This window comes from Geotrypetes seraphini, chromosome 4 (genome assembly GCF_902459505.1).
Source record: "Geotrypetes seraphini chromosome 4, aGeoSer1.1, whole genome shotgun sequence".
Classification (NCBI taxonomy): domain Eukaryota; kingdom Metazoa; phylum Chordata; class Amphibia; order Gymnophiona; family Dermophiidae; genus Geotrypetes; species Geotrypetes seraphini.
In genome coordinates, this window is record NC_047087.1 from 170,260,625 (window position 1) to 170,288,081 (window position 27,457).

The window sequence follows — 27,457 nt, forward strand, 5'->3', positions numbered from 1 at the left end:
TTAATAATTTTTTGTTAATGGAAATTATTAATAGTTCGTAGTCTATTAGGGCCAATAAATTTTTTTATAATTATTATTTTTTTCATAATGATATTTTTAGTTCTCAAGAAAGAATGGCCAAAAATGTTTATTCTGATTATTATTCTTGTTACTAAAATTTCCCTCACACAAGGACCTTATGGAGCTCCTTTTCTTATTGGGAATGCTTATCTGCTGTGGCTCATTTTCTGCTTCCCAACTTTCCAGAGATGATCAAGAAACCTTGTGAGAAGAACCTGAAGTCAAGATTTATTAAAAAATAAAAAAAGAGAACCATGCTGCATACCTTTAAAGCTCTTACACTAGCTTTCAAATTCTTTTAACAGAATGGTCCTATCCTACATGGAAAAAAAACTAGCACTCTATATCCCCAACCAACCCCTCCGATCACAAACTGAGAGAATATTGTCCACCCCACTGGCACGTACCCTCCTACTGGAAAATGCCCGCAAACTCTCCTATTCGCTCTTCCTACTCAAATTATCGAACACAATCCCGCCAACCATCAGATCACTGACAGGTCTACTAAACTTCAGGAAGGCAGTAAAGACTCACTTATTTACCTGACTCTCTCTTAAAGACCCCCTAACCCAGGGGTGGGCAAACATTTTGACCCGTGGGCCACAATGGGTTCTTAAATTTGACAGAGAGGCCGGGCGACCGGGGGGGGAGGTTTGGGGGACGAGGGTGGTCTAATACGGCAGGAGGAAACAGCACTCCCGCGGCTGCCAGCTGCTGAATCCTCACAAATTTTCTTTTTGCGCATTGTGCCTCTCTCCTATGTCCTTAGTGCTCCAGTGCCTCCTTCCTGTGCCCCCGGTGCCTCCTTCCTGTGCCCCCAGTGCCTCCTTCCTGTGCCCCCGGTGCCTCCTTCCTATGTCCTTAGTGCCCCAGTGCCTCCTTCCTATGTCCTTAGTGCCCTAGTGCCTCCTTCCTATGTCCTTAGTGCCCCAGTGCCTCCTTCCTATGTCCTTAGTGCCCCCTTCCTCCCTCCTCCCCAAGCCGACCTGCACCAGCTGAATTTAATTACTTCCCGCCATCCCCCAAAGCCTGCCTGCCCCCAAGCTGACCCGCCACCGATTCCTCCTCCCCCTCCCAGTCCGGCACCCGCCCGTCTATTCGTCCGCTCACCACCGCCGCTCGCCCACTATATTTACTTATAGCCCCGCTGGTGCTGCAACGAAGGGAAGGGCCAGGTGCGTACCCACAAGCCTTCTCCTGACGACAATTCTGACATAGGAGAGAAGGTCCGAGCTAGCCAATTCCGGACCTTGTCTTCAACGTCAGAATTGACGTCGGGAGAAGGCTTGTGGGTACATGCCTGGCTCTTCCCTTCGTTACGGTATCAGCAGGGCTGTAAGTAAATATAGCGGGTGAGCGGACGGACAGGTGGGCCGTGTACCACGCATTTAGAAACCCTGCCTTACGCTGCAGACAAGGGCAAACTACAGCCGCCTCTGATGCTGCGGTCCAGGTTAACAAGCTAAACGGGCCAGATTTGGCCTGCGGGCCGTAGTTTGCCCATGTCTGCCCTAACCTCTAATTCTACCCTAGCAAAATTATACTATCTCTCTTTATGTGCTCTCCCACTTGATTTGCATGCATCCAATTCCAAACTATACAAGATCTTGTCTCCCTATTACATGTACCTTCATCAAGAATGCCTTAAAATTGTCCTTTGCATTGAATGTATTTGCCCTATGCAACGAATGTATTGTATCTCTAGCTGCCTTATTGTTCGCCTTGCTACTGTGCTCACCCACCTAAGCATGTATTCAGTCCTACATGTAGTACACAGGAATTATCCCATTGTTGCCGTTCATCTTTGATTGGATTAGGATGAATCAGTTTTTTGTAAAGTATATAGTGCTAGTAAAAAATATGCTGCCATCTTGCCTCAATAATTTACTAGAGTTGGATAGCATTTTGTGGCTTTGGCATCCTTGAGAAAGCTTTAGGTAAGACATGTTAATGTGAAATTAAGCTAAGTAAAAAATGTTTTCTGGAAATTAATAAAATTTCTATATTGGAAATAAGGACTAATGACGATATGACACATAAAGCTTCAGGCTATGAAAGATTTTGAGTCTTATGTGGTGTCGCTGAGGCCCTGGATGAACACTGATATAAGTTGTTATTTATAGAATAAGGGCATACGCACCTAATTTAAGTGTGGGAAATTGCACCATATTTTTGTTGGTGCAAATGGCCACATGGTTAGGCATGGTTCTCGGGTATAAGTGCAGTTTATAGAACAGCACTGTTTTCGGTGCTGATTTTTTAGACACCATATATAGAATTTACTCTTTCATGTGTAAGTGTGAGAATGTATGTTTATTGGTGGTCAGTAAACATAAATTCACTATAAATTTTCAAAAGCTATGGGGCTCATAATCGAAACAGAAAAACGTCTAAAAACCGGCCTAAATCGGCACTTGGACGATCAGTAACAAAAGTCGTCCAAGTGCCGATAATCAAACCGGGTTTCAGATGTATTTAAAAAGGACCTAGGCCTTCACAGTGCTGCTGAACGACCAGAGCTAAAAGGGACGTTTCAGGAGGAGTGTCGAGGGCGGGATTTGGGTGGGACGTGGGCCACCCTAGACTTAGTTGTACTTCATGTATAACCAAAAGTTTTACAACACTGCCAAGACAGAACTTGGATGTTGTGACTTAGGCCATCTAAAACCAGGTCTAAGTCCACAAAAAGTTGTTTGGTATATCTGCTATGTATGAATTTGTAACTTTGAGCTATCCTTCCACTATGTATTTAAAATTGTAACCCATTCTGGGCTCTTCTGGGAGGATGGGCTAGAAACTAACTAAATAAATACGAGATGGACTTGCAAGCAAGTGGTGTTTCCAATGCATCTCCAAGGGCAAGTTGGCCTGACGGTTTGAGAGGTGAGTGGGGCTGTTCTGAGCACCTGCCTCAGTTCATGGCTGCTGATCCGCTGCCACAGTTGTGAAGAGAAATGTCAGCTTGAGCTGTTTGTAGCACCAAGGGATCATTGTGCCACTTGTTGCAGAAAGGAAGTGTGAACCAGCACATGAAAATGATTCACCTGCCATTATGAAAGCTTTATTTTTGGCAGGAAATATCATTTGGTCAGTGGCAGAGCCTGCTAATCATCTCTTTGAAGTCCCCTTGGGGTGAGGGGGCTTAAAAATGTTAAATAAAGAGCCCTGCTCCAGCTGCAGGACTGCTTTCTATCTAGAGTTAATGCTACTAATGCACCAAGCATTCTGTCTGAAAAAAGGCCAGATAATGTGCTTTGTAGAGCCACAGCCTGCCTTTGGGTCCCAATATCAGAAGGTACCACTTAATACAAAGAGACCTGAGGAGGAAATCCCAGTCAGGGAAGATTTGACAGCTGTGTGGATTTTGGCAGGGATGAAATGCCAATCCTTTTTACTGCAGACCCTGACAACATTAAATATTTTTGGAAGAGCAGCCTTTGGAACCTTGGATGTGCAAGCAGGGCTGAGAGTCACCATGATGATTAGATATTTCTCTTATGCTTCTAGGATTTTCATGCCTCTGCACCACATATCTCTGTATGAGTCTAGTAAGACAGTGCAGGATTCTTGCACTGGAATTGCAAGACTTGAGAACCAGAGATTGGTGCAGGAGTTCCTGCATTACACAGGTTAAGAAGGAGGAAGCTGTGCTTCCACATTCTATACAGAGGTCCTGGCTTTGGGGGGGAAAAGAAGGAAACAGTGAGGCTGTAATTGGCTGTTGAGTTAGGGTCTGGTGGTAGGGGTGGGGAGTCACTGATTAGCTATTTGAAGTTAGGACTTGAAGGGAGGTGGTCACTGTTTGCAGGGATAGAGTATGTGGGTTTGTTTCCTGGATGGGATAGAGATGGACAATTTAAGGAGGCAGGTAGGGAGAGGAGCAGGCTAACAGAGACTGCGTAATAACAAGGTGAATGGGCAATACATGAGTGAATGACTGAGTAAAAAGCAAGAGTGGAAGGTAACAGATTGGATAGAAGAGACTGCATTTCTGGGAGGGGGTGGATTTCTGGCTCCCTGTTTTTGTCAGTAACCTAAGTGAAAAGCCTATAGCTTTCATTTTATAGCTTTCATTTCTCTTAGAGAGAAAATGGGAAACGGCTTAATAAATTTGACCCTAAAAGAGCTGCAGTTGACCTCATAAGACATCTTTTCCCCTCCCCACTTTACAGTTCTGGAGATCTCACTTTCAAAAAGATATAAACAGGATGGAGTCGGTCCAGAGGAAGGCTACTAAAATGGTCAGTGGTCTTCATCGTAAGTTGCATGAGGACATACTTAAAGATCTCAATATGTATATTTTGGAGGAAAGGCAGGAGAGGGGAGATATGATGGAGTTTAAATACCAATGTGGCATAAAGGGGGGGGGATTGGGACGTATACCGCCTTTTTGTAGTTTTACAACCACACTGAAAGTGGTTTACATACTTAAAGCATTTCCCCTATCTGTCCCGGAAGGCTCACAATCTATCTAATGTACCTGGGTCAGTGGAGGATTAAGTGACTTACCCAGGGTCATAAGGAGCAGTGTGGGGTTTGAACCCACAATCTCAGGGTGCTGAGGTTGTAGCTCTAACCATTGCACCACACGCTCCTCCTAGCATGAGACAAGTCTCTTTCATTTGAAAAGAAGCTCCGGAATGAGAAGGCATAGGATAAAGTTAAGAGGCTGAGGAGTAATCTAAGGAAATATTTTTTTACTGAAAGGATGATAGATGCAATAGAGCTGGTGAAGACAAAATCTATGTCTGAATTCAAGAACGCACAAGACATGCACGTGAGATCTCAGGGAGAGGAGGAGATAGTGGATGCTATGGATATGCAGACTGGATGGGTCATTTGGCCTTTATCTGTCATCATGTTTTTATGTTTTCAATGTACTTTGCTCATGTATTCTGTGAAAAAAAGTAATAAATGAGGAGAGACTTGAGGTAGAAGGAATGAATGAGATAGATATCAAGAGAGCAAACAATACATTGAGGCATAGAGAATGGGAGGAAAGTAAAGAAAATAACCTAACCAAAAAGTATTAAAAGCAAAATCAGGTAAAAGATTAAAATAAGTTAGATTTTATGAGGAAAATACATTTTTCCATGGTTTACAAGGTTTTCTTTAGTGCTCAAAGTTTACATTTACTTGGCAAGTTTACACAATTTAGTTACTTGGCAATCTGCATGCTTTGCTCTTTTGGCATCTCTTAGAATGGAACTCTGTCTTCTCTGCAGCAAGGACATCAGAGTTTAAAGCTGCTATACCCAGCTTGAAGTCCGTTATAATCTAACATGCCTGCAAGGCAAACATAGCCATCTTCATCCCTTGGCTGATTTCTGTCATTCACTTAGGCCCCTGACCTAGTACTAATATTAAACCTATTTGGCTTGCTTAAACACAAGTAATATGTGGAATAACCCACCTTTATCCCAGGACAGGCAGTCAGCAAATTCTCACACATGGGTGACTTCACCGACGGACTTTAGAAAGTTTGCGATAGCCCAAAACGCTCATGCGCGAGTGCCTTCCCGCCCGACGTAGGGCACGAGGTCCCTCAGTTTCATAGTTTCCGCAGAGCTAAGAAGACACGTTTTTTTCAACGGCCGTTGAAATCTTTTTTCCCACTGCCTTCCTGCTCTCATGGGTCTCTGACTTTTTAATCAGTTTTTATTTATTTGTTGCTTATTTTATAAAAAAGTAGTAAAAATTTTTACTTTTTCCCTTTTGCGGGTTTGGCCCAGTGGGGCCTACTATTCCACCTTGACCTTGGATTTTGATTTTGCCGAGGCCGTGTTTCCTTCAGTGTCCTATCCGCAAATGGTTTTTTAAAAGTGTGGCTGTTGTGCTCGCCCCATCTCAGTAACTGAACCGCGCTGCTGATGTCTCCAGTGCTTGGGGCCTGAGCACCGTTCAGAGACTTGTTCCCACTGCTCGTCACTTCAAAAAAGAACACTTAAGAACCGCCTCATATAGCAGTGACTCCTTTTCGACGCCGGCATGAAAGGAGACTTGACATCAGTAGCGCCATCTAAGTTGACAACGCAACTCTCAACATTAGGAGAGCCATCTTCGGTGTTGCATGCAGTGGGTAAGCCGGCTAAGAAGCCTTCCCCCACCCCATGGGTCCTCAGGTCACAGTAGTAGTGAGTCAAGTCCTGCCAACCTCGAGGAGACTCAAAAAGCGCTCCGTTCCGATTTCGGTGAGTGCCTCGACATTGACCTCCTCATTGCCGGAGCGTAGAACCACATCGAAGGTACCAGCCAAAAAGCCAGCGGTACAGGTGCTTACTCTTAAGCAGCAGATTAAAGAATTGCTGCAAGAGGCATTAAGGGAACAATTTCAAATGCTCAAGCCGACTTCCATGTCGACATCGATTCCTCCGGTGCCGGTCATGTCTGAGTCCTCGACACCGGTTGCACCTATTCAAGAGTCTCCATCGGTGCTGCCGCTTCTTGTTAGACAACCAACACCGAAGACTCGTAGACACCGATCGTCTCCCATACAAACGTCACCTGAGACGATGTTGGTGCAGTCCGGAAAGGCACTGCGGAAGTCAGACCATCTGGAGCCTTCGGTACTGTCTGTTCGACACCGAACTACTAGAGATTCGGATCTCTGGGGGATTCTGAACAGGAATCTCTACTCTCTGAAGATGATTCTATTTGCCATTCTTCAAAAGAGGCTCCTTTACCATCTGAAAAATCTATGTCTGAGACATTATCCATCCCCTTGGAGGCTGATTCTAAAAAAAATCTAAACAATTCCTGGATGCTTTGGACTATGATAAGCCACCCAAGAAGTTCCTCAAACTTCCCCTCCATGATATCCTATGGGAAACTTTTTATAAAAACTTGGAAGCCCCACTTACCATCCCAGTGGCTCCTCGCAAGTTACACTTACTTTATAGAGTGGTTCCTAGTCCCGGTTTTGATAAACCACAGCTCCCAAATGAGTCTCTTCTGGTGGAGTCTACATTAAAGAAATCTTCGTGGGTGAGTGTTTATGCCTCTGTACCCCCTGGAAGAAAGGGCAAGGCTATGGACCGGTTTGGCAAATGTCTATATCAAAATGTCATGTTAGCCAACCGGTCTGGTAACTACACTTTCCATTTCTCCTTCTATATGAAGCATCTCATGAAATAAGTGGCCACGTTCCAAAAATACCTTCCGGATCGTAAGCTTCCTGCTTTTCAAACTTGCTCCAGCTCCCCAAGTACATGGTTAGATCAACCTACAACACTTTTGAGCTTACCTCTCGTGCGGCAGCAATGTCAGTTGCTATGAGACGTCTAGCCTGGCTTCGGGTGTCTGAGCTCGACGTTAACCATCAGGACAGGCTAGCGAATGCACCTTGTTTGAGGGACGAGCTTTTTGGTGCTTCCATGGACATGGCTACCCAGAAGTTGTCTGCCCACGAGACCAGGTGGGACACTCTGATCAAGCCCAAAAAGAAACCTCCACCTTCTCGTCCTTTCAGACAACAAAACCTATGGCTCCAACTCAGTCTCAACCCAGGAGGCAAAGACAACAGCAACAACCACGTCAGCAACAGCAAAAACAGGCTACACTTAAAAAATCAACACAGCCTTTTTGACGTGTTCATTTAGAGCATAGCCAACGTCAGCATTCTACAGCCTATGCCTCAACCCATCAGAGGCCATCTTCAGTTATTCAGAGCTCTCTGGGAGCTCATAACATCAGATCTCTGGGTCCTCAACATAATTCAGGATGCTATCCCTCGCCCTGCTTTATCCTCTCCTAAATCAGAATGATCGGCTATGCTCTCTGGATCTCAAGGAAGCCTACACACACATTCCAATTCACCCGGCTTCCAGGAAGTACCTTCGGTTCCAAATCAATCGATGTCATTACCAGTACAAGGTTCTTTCAGCCTGGCATCTTCTCCCAGAGTCTTCACGAAGTGCCTGATTGTAGTGGCCGCATCGTCCGATCACACGGCCTTCAAGTCTTCCCTTACCTGGACAACTGGTTGATCAAGGCTGTTTCATCTCAGGAATTGGTCCAAGCAACATCTCAGATCATTCTTTTTTTCAGATACTAGGATTTGAAGTCAACTTCCCCAAATCACATCTAATTCCGACTCGACGTCTGCAGTTCATTGGGGCAATCCTAGACACCACTCTCATGAGTGTTTCTTCCTCAAGATCGCCTTCAGGCTCTCATAGGTCTGTGTCAGCAATTGCTTCCTCTTCAATCCATCTCTTCCAGGCACATGATGGTTCTTCTAGGCCACATGGCGTCCATTGTCTCTTGCACCATATATCTGTGACCTCCTATCTTCTGCAGTCGCTTCAATGGTGGTTGATCTCTTCCAATCTATCCAGAGGTCTCCTTTTTCACTTGCCTCCTCATCACGAGGGAGCCTGGGGGGCTCATATGGACGATCTTCATTCTCAGGGTCTTTGGACCGCCAGGGAACAGAAATTTCACATAAGTTTCCTGGAACTCAGAGCAATGTTTTATGCCCTCAAAGCTTTTCATCATCTCCTCTGCCCTCAAGTCCTCCTCCTTCGCTCAGACAATCAAATAGCAATGTACTACATAAACAAGCAAGGAGGCACAGGCTCTCTCCTGTTGTGTCAGGAGGCCCAAAAAATCTGGACTTGGGCGACAGCTCGCAACCTTTTCTTAAATGCTGTCTACATTCAAGGGGAGAAGAATTCCCTAGCAGACAATCTCAGCAGAATTCTTCAGCCTCATGAATGGACTCTCAACCCTGCAACTCTCCAGTCCATCTTTGTTCAATGGGGCACTCCACAAGTAGACTTGTTTGCGCCTCTTCATAATCACCAGTTGCCCCAGTTTTGCTCCAGGCTTTCCTCTACGTCTGGAAGCAGATGCCTTTCTCCTGGATTGGACAGGCCTGTTTCTGTATGCATTTCCTCCAGTCCCTCTCATGTTGAGAACTCTGTTCAAGCGCAAGCAAGAAGCAGCCACCATGATTCTCATTGTTCCACGGTGGCCCAGGCAACATTGGTTCTCCCTTCTACTTCAACTCAGTTCCAGGGAGCCCATACCTCTTTCAATATTTCCTACTCTGCTTACACAGAATCAGGAGTCTCTTCTGCATCCCAACCTGCTATCACTGTACCTGACAGCTTGGTTTCTCTTGGGTTGAATCCATCTAACTTGCATCTCTCTCAACCTGTTAGACAAATCCTTGAAGAATCCAGGAAACCAGCCACTCAACAATGTTACCAACAAGAGTGGACTCTGTTTTTAGAGAATGACACGGGGAAAAAATCTGTCCCCGTCACTTCCCCGGCCCCATTCCACCGTTCCCTTCACCACCCCATCACCAACATCCCCTTCAGCACCCCGTCACCGTCACTGCCATCCCATTCACCGCCCCGTCACCGTTCCCGCAGCATCCATATAAGCTTTAGTACTGCAATATTTAGCTTATTCCTTCCTTATAAATCAAAGTTCTGGCTGCTGAATTAGAGAAAGAGATATTCAGCTGGCAGGGCTTTGTTTATAAATTTTTATCAACACAACTAATATACTACTTTATCCTAAAGGAAAAAAAAAGAAAATAAATAGAAATTTTATTCTACCTTTGTTGTCTGGTTTCTGCTTTCCTCATCTTCTCATTCAATTCCTTCCATCCACTGTGTGTCTTCTCTCTGCGTCTTCCATTTGCTGTTACTGTGCCTCTCCCTTCACACCCCCCCCCCATTGGTCTAGCACCCATCTTCTTCCCTCCGCTCCCCCATAGTCTGGCATCTGTCTTCTTCCCTTCCAGCGTCTTCTCCCCACTCTGTCTTCCACATTTCCCTTCAGGGTCTGTTCCTCTCTACCCTACTTCAATGTCTGTTCTATTCCTTTCCACCACCACCCTTCCCTCCCTCCTTTACCATCTGTTCCTTTCTACCACCCTTCAGCTCCTCTCGTGCGGCCTATCTAACTACTTCCCTCCCTCCCTCTTACTTTCGTGGCAGGTTACAATGTAATTTGTGCAAACCGCTGGAGCCTGTGAGCTTGGTCCCCAAACAATCTCGCTTCTGTGTTCCTATTTTCCCCATTTCTAATATCTCCCCTATGTATCTGGCATTGCCCCCCCCCCCCCCCCGTGTCCGTATACCATCCCCATGGCTTGTCCCCTTTATGTCTCTATCCCTATGCCCCATGCACATAATTTCCCCTCTTTCTGTTACCTTCCTGTGTCCAGATTTTCCCTCTCTTCCTCTTCCACACCAATGTGTCTCTTCTCTTCAACCCCATCTAGCTTCTTTCCCCTCCCCCCCTGCTTCCAGCATCTGGCTTACCTGCCTGTCCTCCCCTTTCTTTCCTGCTGTGGGTTTCTTTCTCTCCCTCTTCATCCCCTTGGCCCAGAATCTCTCTCCTTCCTAGTGTGAGCTGGGAACACGTGCGATTGCACGGTCCAGCAGCCCCCTCCCGCCCGATTGCAGCGTTCCATCAGCTCCCTCCCACCACCTCACCTTAGATGCAGAGTTTTCCGGCTTTCTTTTTCGCCCAGCCGCACGCGTTCAAAAAGCTGCACACACACGGCTGCTCAGTTGTTCAGTCTTCTGCTATGATGCAACCGGAAACAGGAAGTTGCAGCAGAGGAGAAGATTGAACAACTGGAGCAGCCGCTCGTGCGGCTGGGCGAAAAAGAAAGCCAGCAAACTCTGCATATAAGGTGAGGTGGAGGGAGCTGACGGAACACTGCGATTGGGCGAGTGGGGGCTGCTGGACCGCGCGATCCTCGATTGCCTCACTGCGGAGACAAGACCATTCACCGCTCCACAGGGCGGTGAATGGCCTTGTCACCGTCCCCGCAGCGACTACTATTTTTTTCTTTCCCCGTTTCGGCGGGTTACCTGCAGCTACTCGCAGCTAGCCGCGGGTAACAACCACAGTGTCATTCTCTGTCTCCTTCATCATCATGATCCAAATTCCTTGGCAGTGGAATCAGTGTTGGATTATCTACTTTCTCTGTCTGACTCTGGACTCAAATCTACATCTATCAGAGTTCATCTCAGCGCTATTACAGCTTTTCACATGCCAGTAGAGGGAAAACCTCTCACTGCTCATCCTTTGGTTTCCAGATTCATGAAGGGACTTTTCAATGTGAAACCACCTCTCAAGCCTCCTCCTGTAATCTGGGACCTTAATGTTGTACTTTCCAGCTTGATGAAGCCACCTTTTGAACCAATGGCCCAACTCATCTTAAGTTTCTCCTGGAAAGTGGTCTTCCTTATTGCTCTCACCTCTGCAAGGAGGGTCAATGAGTTACAAGCTTTAGTAACAGATCCACCCTTCACAGTTTTTCATCATGACAAAGTCATTCTCCGTACACATCCAAAGTTTCTTCCAAAACTTGTCATCTCATTTCATCATAATCAGTCAATTGTTCTAACAGTGTTTTTTCCTAAGCCTCATTCTCATTCAGGAGAAATCGCTTTATATACTTTGGACTGTAAATGGGCTTTGGCCTATTACATTAACCGTACAAAACCACATCGAACATCTCCCCAATTGTTCATCTCTTTTGACCCAAACAAGTTGGGGCATCCTATTTCCAAGAGAACGATTTCCAACTGGCTGGCTGCCTGCATCTCATTCTGCTATGCTCAGACTAGACTGGCACTGGAGAGTCGTGTCACAGCCCAAAAAATTAGAGCTATGGCAGCTTCTGTAGCTTTCCTCAAATCTACTTCCATTGAGGAAATCTGTAAAGCTGCCACCGGGTCTTCAGTTCATACCTTCACTTCTGACTACTGTCTGGAGTCTTTTTCCAGATGGGATGGGCACTTCGGCCAATCTGTATTACAAAATTTATTTTCCATACCATCCCATTTCTGTTAGCTTGGAGGTCACCCATGTGTGAGAATATGCTGCTTGCTTGTCCTGGGATAAAGCACAGTTACTTACCGTAACAGGTGTTATCCAGGGACAGCAAGCAGATATTTTCACAACCCGCTCACCTCCAAGGGTTGGCTTCTTAGCTAGGTTATCTTAACTGAGAGACCACGCGCCCTACGTTGGGCGGGAAGGCACTCATGCATGCGCGGTTTGGGCTATCGTGAACTTTCTAAAGTCTGTTTTAAAGTGGCGATGCACTTTTAAAGTGGTCTGTACTACCTGGGCTCCGTCGGTGACGTCACCCATGTATGAGAATATCTGCCTGCTGTCCCTGGATAACACCTATTAATGGTAAGTAACTGCTTTCTTTTCTTTTCAAGGAGCTGAAGATGCGGACAGTCCAGCATGGCCCCTGTGCCTCCCAGCAATTGAATGGATCCTGCTCCAATCTCTCCAGCAGCCTTCCATCCAGCCAGAGCCAGCACCAATATAGCTTTTATAAAGCTATCTTAGTTTCGCAGGCTGGGAACTGCAGGGTGATGGCATACTGTGAGCAGATGAGCTGCCTTGTGGTCTCCCAGCCATCCCCACAGGCCACACTCATCCCTGGTAAGACATGTTAGTCTGCACATATTTTACACTAATTTCAAATACAGCTAGTTTGTGCTTTACTTAAGGCATTTTAATAAACTTAGTTCTATAAAACTTTTAAGAAGTAAAGGTAAACTTTTTCCTTTTTAGTTGAAAGAGCATTTGAAGAACAAAAGGTATAGGAATGGAAGTGGGTAGAATCAAGGAAGAATTTCCTCATAGAAGGAGTAGAAAGAAAAGGAAGTTACGGTGTGATTATCTGGCATCTAGTGATCACTGAATGGTGAGGTTCAATGTTAAAATATGGGATGAGGGGACTTACTCAAGTTTGAAGGTTCTGGACTTCAAAAGAACCTAACTTTGTCAAGATAGGGGAATACCTCAAGGAGGAGTTAGAGCTAGATGCACCAAAAATTGGCGTTAAGACCTTGTTGATTTATTAGGGAATACAAAAAACTTTAACTTAATTTGGGGCCCATTGTCTTTTGTAGAATTATTATAGGTTGTTTTTTTCCATTTCTTTATTCATTTTTTCATCTTACATCAAGTGTATAATATTACATCAATTGAATCATATACATCACTTGAAATTCTATTATCTTCAATACATAAATTAAGCCCCTCCCCCACCCTCCCTTTCCACAAATATTGTAAATCAAACATATCATACATGTAATATATTCAAAATATTGATTAAACCAATAATATAGCAATATATCCCCCCTTTCCCATTATTATAATTATACTTTTAGTGTAAAAAATTTTGATTTTTTTTTCTTAGATAAAATGCACATCCAGGGAGGGTGGGAGGATTATAAGGGCTTTTAATTGATTATTTATACAGATGATAATAAGAAAGAAGGGTGGTTATTTTTGAGGATTAATAAATAAGTCTGATTTATCATATGAATAACTTAAGTTTTAAATATGTATAATATAACTCTGAACATATGATTATCATTAAAGTAATTAAAAAATTATGATTAGAAGGGGTGAGGGAGGGTTATGTTCTGAATGAACCTTGTAAAGTTATAAATGATGTCTAAAGTGTTAAATGTATATTCTATGTTGTTTACACTTATTGTAAGTGTTTCAAAATGAATAAAGTTTATATAATAAAAAAAGACCTTGCACGTCACTATGGGCCAATTTTTTTTTGGCTAATTTTAAACAGCTTCCTATGCGAATGAGTTTTGCGCAGGACAGCTTTAATCCCATCTGATTGCTTGTTAGAAACCAGCTCTCATACATCCCAGAGCTGGTTTGGAGAAGCCTGAACAGCTGAGCGGCAGGGGAAACCCCAAAGCAGACTCCTGCCACTCAGCTGTTGAGGCGCTCTCTTTTTTTTTTTATGGCACAGATGTTGTACATATATTACACATACAATATCTGCCCCATTAAAAAAAAGCAAGTTGAACCACCACTCCCCCTCCCCCAGGGAGGGGCTTTAGGTGTCTGAGCCAATCAAGGCCTTATGCTCTTCCCCATGTATCCCAGAATGCACTGATGCAGGGGGACTAAGGCCCAGATTGCCTCAGACTCCCCCTGGGAGGGGCTTTAAGCGTCTGAGCCAATCTAGGCCTTAGGACCCCTGCCCAGTGTATCTGGGATACACAGGGTGGAGCCTAAGCCCCTCCCCCTGCATTCTAAGATCACCGGGAAGGGAAGTCCTGCCATTTTGGAGTGGCAGGCCAGCAAGCAAGAGGGACTGGGCATCCTTCCTGCTGTCTTATTTCTGTACAGGTACAGGGGTGGTTTGGAGGGTGTGAGGGTGGTTCAGGGGGCATCCGGTGGCAAGAGGGGGTGGACATCCCTCCTGCCTATTCTTTCTAAAGTAGGAAGAGTGGGGGCGGGGGATCAATCGGTTCAGCAGGGAGGGGGGTTCGCAGATGCAGGAGGGAGTGGGCATCCTTCCTGCCAATTTTTATTTAAGTCCGCACAGGAGGGGTTCTTGGGGGGGGGCGGTTTCACGGAGGCACAAACACATGCAAAATCTGTGCCCATAGAAACAAGATGAAAAAACAGGCAGACTTGTTGGTAACATAGTTACTGACAGGACTAGACCTGTCATTTTTTTTCGGATCGACATTAGCAATCCGATTATGGCAATATTGGGACATAGATCTTCCCATTCAGTTTTGTTTTAAATTTCTAATTTTAACTTTTAAATCTGTTCATTGTAATAGTCCATCCTATCTTTCTTTGCTTAGAAACATAGAAACATGATTGCAGATAAAGGCCATTTACCAAATGGCCCATCTAGTCTGCCCATAAGCAGTAACCATTATCTCTTCCTCTAAGACAGGGGTAGGCAATTCTGGTCCTCGAGAGCTGGAGCCAGGTCAGGTTTTCAGGATCTCAACAATGAATATGTATGAGATGGATTTGTATGCACTGCCTCCTTGAGATGCAAATCTATGTAATGCATATTTATTGTGGAGATCCAGAAAACCTGGTTCGGCTCTCGAGGACCGGAATTGCCTACCCCTGCTATAAGAAATCCCATGTGCCTATTGCATGCCTTCTTGAATTCAGACACAGTCTCTGTCTCCACCACTTCTTGTGGGAGACTGTTCTACACATCTACCACCCTTTCTGTAAAAAGGTATTGCCTTAGATTACTCCTGAGCCTATCACCTCTTAACTTCATCCTATGCCCTCTTATTCCAGAGCTTCCTTTCAAATGAAAGAGACTCGATTCTTGTGCATTTATGCCACACTAGTCGTTAAGCCCGTTACATTAACGGGTGCTAGAATATATGTGTGTCTGTCTGTATGTGTTTCTTTATCTCTCTCTCCTTGGCCGCTGTCTGTGTCCTTCTGTCTCCCCCCCCCCCCCCCGAGCAAAGCTCTCTGCCCCCAGCACACGCCTCCCCCCAAAGCAGCCCCCTTTCCCTCTCCCTAACTGTCTCTCCATGGCCCTCTTCTGTCTTCCCCCCAGAGCAAAGCTGTCTGTTCCCAACACACCTCCCACACAAAGCAGCCCCCTTTCCCTCTCCCTATCTCTCTATGGCCCCTTCTGTGTTCCCCCAGAGCAAAACTGTCTGTCCCCAGCACACCTCCCCACCCCAAAGCAGCCCCCTTTCCCTCTCCCTGTCTCTCCATGGTCCCTTCTGTGTTCTCCCCAAAGCAGCCCCCTTTCCCTCTCCCTGTCTCTCCATGGTTCCTTCTGTGTTCCCCCCAGAGCAAAACTGTCTGTCCCCAGCACACCCCTCCCCCAAAGCAGCCCCCTTTCCCTCTCCCTGTCTCTCCATGGTCCCTTCTGTGTTCCCCCCAGAGCAAAACTGTCTATCCCCAGCACACCTCCCCCCCCCAAAGCAGCCCCCTTTCCCTCTCCCTATCTCTCCATGGACCCTTCTGTTTCCCCCCAGCACACCCCTCCCCCAAAGCAGCCCCCTTTCACTCTCCCTGTCTCTCCATGGCCCCTTCTGTCTCCCCTCAGCACACCCCTCCCCCCAAAGCAGCCCCCTTTCCCTCTCCCTCTGGCCCCCTGTATTGATTCCCCTGCTTACCCTCCCTGCATCCAGGTGTCTTCTGGCCTGCTCCAGGCCGCAATCGTGGTGGCCGGCCCCAGCGAACCTCACAGGCCGCTCTCCAACCCGGAAGCACGCTCCCTCCCGACGCGATCCTGTGCGTCAGAGGGAACGTGCCACCGAGGCCGGAAAGAGGCCTGCGAGGCCCGCCAAAGCCGGCCATAATCGCAAGCTGCCCCAAAGAGAAGGATCAGCGGCAGCAGCAGCGATGAGCGAGGGCGGGAGGTAAGGTGCTTGCTTCCGGTTGGTGAGGATCTTGCTTCGGGTTGGTGAATGAGGAGGAGTGGCCAGAGTGATCCCTGGCTGCATTCTAAAATGGAACGCGGCCACGGATCAGAAAACACGGCCCCAGGGATCACGATTTTTCAAGAGCGCATGCGCGTTCTACGGTTTTATTATATAGGATAGGTATTTAAATGGGTTGCCATCTGATATTTAAAGCATTTTTAAATGCAGTTTAGGCTTTTTCTCCACTATTTGTAAATATGCTTCAGTGGGTATCTTCACCACTAGGCTAATAACATTGATATATTTTTTGAGATTTAAATGTTTCTATCATATCTCCCCCTCGCCCACCTTTCCTCTAAAGTATACATATTGAGATCCTTAAGTCTTTCCCCATATGCCTTATGACAAAGACCACATACCATTTTAGTAACCTTCCTCTGGACCGACTCCATCCTTTTTATATCTTTTTGAAGGTATGGTCTCCAGAATTGTACACAATATTCTAAATGAGGTCTCGCAAGTTCTTATACAGGAGCATCAATACCTCCTTTTTCCTACTGGCCATACCTCTTCCTTTGCACCCTAGCATCTTTCTAGCTTTTGCTGTCACCTTTTCAACCTGTTTGGCCACCTGAAGAGCATCACATACAATCAAACCCAAGTCCTGCTCTTCTGTCGTGCACATAAGTTATTCACCCCCTAAACTGTGCTGCTCCTTCAGGTTTTTGCAGCCCAAAAACTTGACCTTGCATTTCTTAGTATTAAATTTTAGTTGCCAAATTTCAGACCATTCTTCAAGTTTTGCTAGGTCTTCTTCATGTTGTTCACACCATCCAGGGTATCTACTCTATTTCAGATTTTGGTGATATACACAAAGAGGCAAATCTTGCCTGACAGCCCTTCAGCGATATCGCTTATAAAAATGTTAAAAAGTACAGGCACAAGGAAGGCGTGATTCCTGATCCAAGATGGCCAACGGGGCAGCTAGCTGAGCGTCCCGATTAGAACCGAGAGTGAGTACCTGCTTGTTTTTTCCTCCTTCGCGGTGTTTACCTCATTCAGCAATGCCAAAGAGAAGGGGACGAAGTGCCGCTGTAGCCTCGCGGCGCCCTTACTTCGCTAGACTCGGCAACATCGAGGAACTAATACGCCGGATGCAGGAAGTGTCGGCGGTGGCGTCGCTTCCCCACTGGGAGCACTCGGTGAGCAGGATGTGGTCTCCCCGGGCTTGGAAATATCGTTAAGCCCCGACGCCAGAAAGCCACCCCCTCTTCCTCAGCATACCAGCTCCCCTCGGACAGCAGAACTATCTGAGGTTGGTGAGCTCCTGTCCAGTGAGGCTTTGGTCATCGGACAGGGGAGAATGGATGTGGACTCCTGTGTTGAGAGTTCGGTAATGGCTGAGGCTCAGAGCAGCAAGAGGGAATGCAGCTTCCAGGAGAACAGCATGCAGGAGGAAAGGTCAGCTATAGCTAATTTTCCTATACAAAAAGCACAAACTGTTGAAATAGAGAAACCCAGAGAAATAACTCTTGAGGCGATATGGGATCTGGTGGCAGATTTGGCAAAATCTATAAAACCCCAAATTTCCCAAATTGAATCAAAGCTAAATATCCATGAAACAAATATTAAAGGTTTACAAACAGATTTTCAGGACCTTAAAGATTCAAATGCTGCCACTAAACAACTTAGTGAAAAGTTAATGAAAGACAATATGAATATGAGAAGAAAATTGGAAGCTTTAGATAATCTTTCTCGTAATAACAATCTCAGGTTGATTAATTTTCCTAAAGTGGCAACAATATCTCCGAGAGAGATGATAAAAAGATATATGGTAGAAATTTTGGATATCTCAGAAGAATTGCTTCCACCTTTAACTCAGACTTATTATCTGCCTATTCGGAAAATTGAAGGACAACATCAACAATATCAAGAACCACAACAACTACCTACAGAGGTCCAACAGAATTTAAATGTTTCACTGATATTAGAACAGTCGGACAAGGAAATCGCGACACCAGCAACTTCTCACTGTTGCCTTGGCACCGGATAAAAACTGGTTGCTGAGACTTTTCTTCAAAAACAAGTCAAAAGAATTTTTGGGATTTAAAATACAAATATTTCCAGATCTGGCTCGAGATACCCAAAGGCGTCGTCGTGAATTTCTGATTTTGAAGCCGGGAGTTATCGCTCTTGGAGCCTCTTTCTTCTTAAGACACCCATGTAAATGTGTGATATTATATCAAAAGCAAAAATATGTTTTATCCCAGGACAAGCAGGCAGGTATTCTCACTAGTGGGTGATGTCATCAGACAGAGCCCCGGTACGGACGTCTCACAAGCACGTGTTGCTTGTAGAAACTTAAAGTTTCTAGATGCCCGCACCGCGCATGCGCCGGTGCCTTCCTACCCGGAGATCCGGGCGTGTCTCCTCAGTTCTTTCTTTTCCGCGGAGCTGAGAAGTTCAACTTCTTCATGCGCTAGCTGAATTCAGTTAAATTTGCCTTCCTTGTCCGCGTTTTCGTTTTCTTTTAATTACAGTTAACAGTTCTTTTCTTTTTCAAAAAAAAAAAAAAAAAAAAAGAAGATTATTTCCTCCGGCGGGTCAAACGGGCCGGCCACGTGGCTCAGGCCCACTGGCTTCGACCTCGCGGCGGAGATTTTCCGGCCTATGTCCCGGCCAATCACCGGGTTTAAAAAGTGCAGCAAGTGCCAACGCGCGATTTCACTCACGGACCCTCACTGGCGCTGTTTGCAGTGTTTGGGCCCTGACCACATCCCGAAATCGTGCGGGCCTTGCTCTACCCTTACGGCACGCTCATTCAAGCGGCGCTGCCTATTGTGGGAATCGATGTTCAAGATGGACGCAGCTAAGGATCCCACAGCCTCCACTTCATCTGATACCTCCCCGGTTCGGGCGAAACCGGCATCGACCACCCCTGCATCGAGTGTGGTGAAACCGGCATCGCTCACCCCGACACCATCCACGAGCTCGACGTCGGTGCCTGCCCCGGTCTCCTCGGTTCAGGTACCTCTTCCTTCCACAGTGCCACCAATGGTCATCAAAGTGCCGAAAGCTACTAAGCAGAAGCACTCGACCTCGAAGGAGCGCGATGTCCGTGCAGGAGGACCCCCTTTCGGTGCGGATCCCTCCCTATCGGCTTCGCTACGGTCCGTGCTGGAAGCTCAATTCGTTGAGCTCATGCAGACCATCGGACCCGGGCTCATCGCTGCCATACAGGGTGACCTCCCGGTACCGATCCAAAGGGGCGGTCCGCCCCCTCCCCCTCCCCCACACCGTTCGACCTCGACAACCGACGAGGACGAACGGGGGAGGGCGGCGATGCCCACGCGGCAAGCCTCGCTTACCGATATGCCGCCATTAGAACCCATTACGCCTCCGCGCCAACATGGGACCAGACCTCCGCTCGATACTCGAAGCCCTGGGCATAGTCAGGAAGAGTTCTTCCGTACTCCTTACCAGACTTGGGTAGCATCGCAAGAACCCGCATCGCAAACCCAGTTGCGATCCACCGCTTCCAGCCCTATCCACTTGGGGGCCTCGGGAGACCATGCGATGCACAGACGATCCCGATCCCCGTCCCGCCACCGAGACGGGCACCGATCGAGACACTCATCCTGGCACTCCTCACGCCATTCGGAGGTGTCACCGCAGAAAAAACTGCAACGTAGGGGATACTCCTCATCAGAGGTGTCCCCTCCGAGGGGCCCGGAGTACGAGGAGACAACGGTACCCGATTCTCCTTGTCACTCCCCGATGTCCACGGACCTGGAGGCCTCATCCTCCTCCAGCCCGTCCCACAGACCGACGCTGGCGGAACAATTGTCCTTCTCATCATTCCTCCGACAAATGGCGGATGATCTGGATGTGACCCTTGACACGGGCTCCAGATACTCCAAAGAATATCTGGACACCATGCACTTACCTAACCCTCCAACGGAGTCGCTTCGGCTCCCCTTGCATAAACTACTGGACCAGACCTTCATGCAGTGCTTCGAAACGCCGTATTCCATACCGGCGATCCCCAGCAAACTCGATGCTCGATACCGCATCGTGCACCATAAAGGGTTCGAGGGCCCCCAACTCTCCCACCAATCCCTACTGGTCGAGTCCTCCCTTAAACGCTCTCATCCCTCCCAGGTCTACGCCTCTGTACCGCCGGGCCGAGAGGGAAGAACGATGGACAAATTTGGTAGAAAATTCTACCAAAACTCCATGATGGCGTCACGGGTGCTGAACTACAACTTCTTTTTCTCTTCCTATCTGGAGTTCTTCTTGCCGGTACTCCGCAAGTTCACTCCGTTCATAGACAACCAAGCTCGATTCGAGTTCGAGGAAGTGGTAGCCTCCCTCTCCCAATTACGACTCCAGCTGATGCAATCCTCCTTCGATGCATTCGAACTCTCGGCACGTGCCGCCGCAAGCGCAGTAGCTATGCGTCGCCTGGCATGGCTCCGTACTATCGATATGGATCCCAACCTACAGGACAGACTCGCCAACGTACCATGTGCTGGAGCGGACCTGTTCGATGAGTCTATCGAAACTGTTACCAAGAAGCTGTCGGATCATGAAAAATCCTTTCAATCCATCCTACGGCCCAAACCCAAACCTCAACAGTCTCGACCTTCCAGGCCACCCCTGATTTACCAGCGGCGTTACATGCCCAGACAAACGCCCGCTGCGAGACAGCCTGCGAAGAGACAACCCCCCCAGAAGTCTCAGCAAAAACTCCAGCCACCGGCTGTACCTAAGGCTCCCCAGCCCTTTTGACGCCCCTCCCGGGAGCATAACCTCGGCCTCTCCCATAGGGGGCCGCCTCCATCTTTTTTACCACCGATGGGAGGCCATAACCACGGACCTATGGGTCCTCTCCATTATAAGAGAAGGATACTCTCTTCAATTCCACCGGGCCCCCCCGGACCATCCTCCAAGAGAGTATCCTTCAAGCTCGACGCAGACCGCCCTTCTTCTTCAGGAAGTCCAAACCTTACTTCAGCTTCGGGCTGTCGAGACGGTCCCGTCAGACCAATTGAACCGAGGGTTTTACTCCCGGTACTTCCTCGTCCCGAAGAAAACGGGCGACCTGCGACCCATTTTAGACCTTCGGGCCCTCAACAAGTTCCTGGTCAAAGAGAAGTTTCGCATGTTGACTTTGGCTTCTCTATACCCCCTCCTCGAGCAGAACGATTGGTTATGCTCCTTGGATCTCAAGGAGGCCTACACTCACATCCCCATTCACCCGGCCTCCCGAAAGTTCCTCAGATTTCGGGTGGGAAATCTGCACCTACAGTATCGAGTGCTACCATTCGGCCTATCTTCGTCCCCCAGAGTCTTCACAAAGTGCCTGGTGGTAGTGGCCGCAGCACTCCGGGACAGGGGTCTACAGGTCTTTCCATACCTCGACGACTGGCTCATCAAGGCCCCGTCAGCCCCAGAGGTCACTTCGGCGGCCTTGGCTACAACCTACTTCCTCCAGAATTTGGGCTTCGAGATCAACTTCTCCAAGTCCCATCTACAACCCACCCAGTCCCTCCCCTTCATCGGAGCGGTCCTGGACACCACCCGACTCCGAGCATTCCTGCCCCGGCAACGCATGGAGTCTCTTCTTCATCTCTGCCAGTCGGTGGTCACTCACCAAACCATACCGGCGAGACAACTGATGGTGCTCCTGGGCCATATGGCCTCCACAGTACACGTGACACCCTTTGCCAGACTCCACCTCAGGATCCCCCAGTGGACCCTGGCATCACAGTGGAATCAGACATCCGATCCACTATCCAAACGCATCGTAGTCACACCTGCTCTTCGGCAGTCTCTACTTTGGTGGATGACCTCTTCGAATCTATCCAGAGGTTTGCTGATGCACTCTCCCCCCCATCAGAAAGTTCTCACAACCGATTCGTCGAATTACGCATGGGGGGCCCAGCTGGAGGGTCTCCGCACCCAAGGATTCTGGACCAGTGCGGAAAGACTACACCAAATCAATCTACTGGAACTCAGAGCCATCTTCAATGCGCTCCAAGCTTTCCAACATCTACTTCACGACATGGTAATCCTCATTCGCACAGACAATCAGGCTGCCATGTATTACATCAACAAGCAAGGGGGCACGGGCTCGTCCCTCCTTTGCCAGGAAGCTCTACGAGTCTGGGACTGGGCGGTGCGCCACAACGCCCTACTCAGAGCAGTATACATCCAGGGGGAGAACAACGTCCTAGCAGACAAACTAAGCCGTCTGCTACAACCGCACGAATGGACTCTCCATTCCAACCCCCTTCACCAGATCTTCACGCAATGGGGGACGCCTCAGATAGACCTCTTTGCGGCTCCCCACAACGCCAAACTGCCTCAGTTTTGCTCCAGGATCTACACTCCTCATCGCCTCGAGGCAGATGCTTTTCTACTGAACTGGGGGAAACGATTTCTATATGCGTTCCCACCATTCCCGCTGATCCAGAAGACTCTGGTCAAGCTGAAACTCGAACGGGCCACCATGATCCTAATAGCTCCTCGGTGGCCCAGACAACCTTGGTTCTCCCTCCTACTTCAACTCAGCAACAGGGAACCAGTACCACTTCCAGTGTTTCCTTCACTACTTACTCAGCATCAAGGATCACTACTTCATCCCAACCTGCAGTCTCTCCACCTGACAGCTTGGTTCCTCTCAACGTAACCCCTCACCAATTCTCACAAGAAGTGAGGGAGGTCTTGGAAGCTTCCAGGAAGCCCGCCACTCGACAATGCTACTCCCAGAAATGGACCAGATTCTCCTCATGGTGCGTTTCTAAGTCAAAGGAACCTCAGCGAGCTTCCTTATCCTCCGTGCTGGACTATCTCCTGCACCTATCTCAATCTGGGCTCAAGTCCACATCCATACGAGTCCACCTGAGCGCTATTGCGGCGTTCCACCAGCCTCTACAAGGGAAACCCCTCTCGGCCCATCCGGTGGTCGCCAGATTTATGAAAGGACTCTTCCATGTTAACCCTCCTCTCAAACCACCCCCAGTGGTTTGGGACCTCAATGTAGTCCTTTCCCACCTCATGAAGCCCCCGTTTGAACCACTCAACAGGGCCCCTCTGAAGTATCTCACCTGGAAAGTGCTTTTCCTTGTAGCCCTTACGTCCGCTCGCAGAGTCAGCGAACTCCAGGCATTGATGGCGGACCCACCATTCACAGTATTCCACCATGACAAGGTGGTCCTCCGCACTCACCCGAAATTCCTGCCTAAGGTGGTCTCCGAATTTCATCTCAACCAATCCATTGTACTTCCAGTATTCTTCCCTAAGCCTCATTCTCACCACGGAGAATCGGCCCTTCACACTCTAGACTGTAAACGTGCCTTGGCTTTCTACCTGGATCGCACCAAGCCACACAGAACCACTCCTCAACTTTTTGTCTCCTTCGATCCTAACAAGTTGGGAAGACCCGTATCAAAGCGCACCATCTCTAACTGGATGGCGGCTTGTATCTCTTTCTGCTATGCCCAGGCTGGATTATCACTTCCTTGTAAGGTCACAGCCCATAAGGTCAGAGCAATGGCAGCCTCAGTAGCATTCCTCAGATCAACACCAATCGAGGAAATTTGCAAGGCTGCCACCTGGTCCTCGGTTCACACATTCACCTCACATTATTGTCTGGATACCCTCTCCAGACGGGATGGACAGTTTGGCCAAACAGTATTGAAAAATTTATTCTCTTAAGTCGCCAACTCCCCCTCCATCCCACTGAGGTTAGCTTGGAGGTCACCCACTAGTGAGAATACCTGCCTGCTTGTCCTGGGATAAAGCAATGTTACTTACCGTAACAGTTGTTATCCAGGGACAGCAGGCAGCTATTCTCACGTCCCACCCACCTCCCCTGGGTTGGCTTCTCAGGCTAGCTACCTGAACTGAGGAGACACGCCCGGATCTCCGGGTAGGAAGGCACCGGCGCATGCGCGGTGCGGGCATCTAGAAACTTTAAGTTTCTACAAGCAACACGTGCTTGTGAGACGTCCGTACCGGGGCTCTGTCTGATGACATCACCCACTAGTGAGAATAGCTGCCTGCTGTCCCTGGATAACAACTGTTACGGTAAGTAACATTGCTTTCTTTGAGCTTATACAACTGACAACCTTTCTGTCAGCTGCACACCTGAAAGCTGGGATTAATACAACATGAGCGTTCATTATTTGATTAGGTCACTTCCTTCAGCTAAGTGTTCCTGTCTTTCTTCTTATTGATATATTGCTAAGATTTGTGTAAGGCTCACCGTTTTACATCTTGGATCCAATGAGGACTTGAGGAGGAGATTAAGATTATTTTTCTTTGATTATAATTATTGTCTCGCTTGGAATGTGTTCTTTAATGCCCCTCCTTTCTGTACAAGTGTATACTTGATTGTTTATTTGAAAAATTGATAAATAAATAATATAAAAAAAAAAAGAACAGGCACAAGAACAGAACCTTGAGGCACACCACTGGTAACATCCCTTTCCTCAGAGCAATCTCCATTAACCACTACCCTCTGTCGCCTTCTATTCAACCAGTTCTTGATCCAGCCAATCACTTTGGGGCCCATCCCGAGGGCACTCATTTTATTTATTAGACCTCTGTGTTGGAACACTGTCAAAGGTTTTGCTAAAATCTAAATACACCACATCTAGTGCACTCCCTCTACCCAATTATCTGGTCACCCAGTCAAAGAAATTGATCAGATTAGTCTGATAAGACCTACCTTGCAGGCATCCGGATCCCAGGCAGCTACTGCTCCAAACAAGGTCCAATAATGCCACCTACCTTGCAGGCATCCGGATCCCAGGCAGCTACTGCTCCTAACAAGGCTCAGTGATGCCAGAAGGCTGATTTTTTTCCGTTTTCCCAGGTGTGAACTTGCACATCCTCAGATCAAAGGGTACTGGATGTCATTCGGGAGGGGCATAAGATAGAGTTCTTTTGCCTGTCTCCAGATTTATTTCTGGGCTCGCCGACAGGTTGGCTGGAAAAGGAATCAAAGGTCTGTACTAGAGAATGACACGGTGGCGGTTTACCCGCGGCCACCGCATTTTAGCCGCGGGTCACCCGCCGAAAACGGGGAAGAAAACTAGCAGTCGCGACGGGGACAAGGCCATTCACCGCCCGCGGGGCGGTGAATGGTCTTGTCCCCACAGTGAGGCATGAAGGATCGCGCGGTCCCCGCAGCTCACACTCGCCTGCCCAATCGATTCTAGTGTTTAGCCAGCTCTCTCCCTTCTCCTCACCTTAGTTTGTAGATTTTCTTTTTCGGCGACCCGCACGCTATCAGAGAGCCGCGCACGCGCGGCTGCTCAGTGTTCAATCTTCTGCTCTGACGCAACCGGAAGTTGCAGCAGAGCAGAAGATTGAACACTGAGCAGCTGCGAGTGCGCGGCTCTCTGATAGCGTGCGGGTCGCCGAAAAAGAAAATCTACAAACTAAGGTGAGGAGAAGGGAGAGAGCTGGCTAAACACTAGAATCGATTGGGCAGGCGGGTGTGAGCTGCGGGGACCGTGCGATCGCTAGTGTTCCTGGCTCAAATTGGAAGGAGGGAGTGAAAGGGAAAGGGGATGAAGTCGGAAAGAAAAACCCACAGCAGGAAAGAAAGGGAAGGACTGGCAGGTGAGCCAGATGCTAGAAGCAGGGGGGGGGGGAAAGAAAGAGGGAAAAAAGCTAGATGGGGTTGAAAAGAAGAGACACACTGGTATGGAAGAGGAAGATAGGGGAAATCTGGACACAGGAAGGTAACAGAAAGAGGGGAAATTATGTGCATGGGGTATAGGGACAGAGACATAAAGGGGACATGCCATGGGGATGGTATATGGACACAGGGGGGGGCAATGGCAGATACATATGGGAGATATTAGAAATGGGGAAAATAGGAGCACAGAAGCGAGATGGTTTGTGGGGATGGGACAGGGACCGAGCTCGCAGGCTCCAGTGGCTTGCACAAATTACATTGTAACGTGCCATGAAAATAAGAGGGAGGAAGGTAGATAGATAGGCCACGCGAGAGAAGCTGAAGGGTGGTAGAAAGGAACAGATGGTAAAGGAGGGAGGGAAGGGTGGTGGTGGAAAGGAATAGGACAGACATTGAAGGAGGGTGGAGAGGAACAGACCCCGAAGGGAAATGTGGAAGACAGAATGGGAAGAAGACAGATGCCAGACTATGGGGGAACGGAGGGAAGAAGATGGGTGCTAGACCAATTGGGGGGGGGGGTTAAGGGAGAGGCACAGTAACAGCAAATGGAAGACGCAGAGAGAAGACACACAGTGGATGGAAGGAATTCAATGAGAAGATGTGGAAAGCAGAAACCAGACAACAAAGGTAGAAAAAAAAATTATATTTATTTATTTATTTTTTGCTTTAGGATAAAATAGTATATTAGTTGTGTTGATAAAAATTTATAAACAAAGCCCTGCCAGCTGAACATCTCTTTCTCTAGTTCAGCAGCAGGAACTTTGATTTATAAGAAAGGAATAAGCTAAATATTACAGTACTAAGGCTTATATGGATGCAGCGGGGACGGTGACGGGGCGGTGAATGGGATGGCAGTGGCGGTGGCGGTGACGGGGCGGTGAAAGGGATGGCGGTGACGGGGCGGTGAAGGGAACGGCGGTGACGGGGCGGTGCAGAGGATGGTGGGCCGGTGACGGGGCGGTGACGGGGACAGATTTTTTTCCCCGTGTCATTCTCTAGTCTGTACTACCCTGCAACATCTCTTGGACATCCGAGAAATAGAACCCATTCTAAAACACCAATCAGGTTTTGGCAGATACTCCTTAAACTTCATTATGCCATAGAAAGGCTCAGAGGACTGGCAGCCCGTTCTGGATTTCAAGTCAGTCAATTGCTTCCTTCGGATTTCTCATTTTCAAATGGAAACCATGCGCACAGTCATTGCTACTGTCTCTCCTGCGGAGTTTCTAGCATCCTTGGATTTCATGGAGGCTTTCCTTCATATTCCAATATTTTTGGAATATTGCAGGTTTCTGTGTTTCCATGTTCTGCAACAGCATTTCCAGTTTGCACCTCTTCCCTTTGGGCTTGCAACAACTCCCCGCACTTTCACCAAGGTGATGGTAGTTGTAGTGGCTTTTTTCCACAATGAATTTTTACTGGACAATGAATTTTTACTAGAATGATCTTATCCCTCAAACTCAATCCTATTACTCATTTTGAAAACTTTTTAAACTATTTGTTTGAA

The 27,457-nt window shown here is 47.7% G+C and overlaps 1 protein-coding gene across 6 annotated transcripts in view; it reads left to right on the plus strand.

Moving 5' to 3' along the window:
* The window catches only part of RFWD3 (ring finger and WD repeat domain 3), a 395,707-nt gene that overhangs the window by 244,913 nt on the left and 123,337 nt on the right, over positions 1-27,457 (plus strand). For all 6 annotated transcript variants that reach the window (XM_033942519.1, XM_033942524.1, XM_033942520.1 and 3 more), the window contains one exon: positions 12,264-12,492. In XM_033942519.1, coding sequence (XP_033798410.1) covers positions 12,264-12,492 — 229 coding nt within the window. The remainder of the gene's footprint in view (positions 1-12,263; positions 12,493-27,457) is intronic.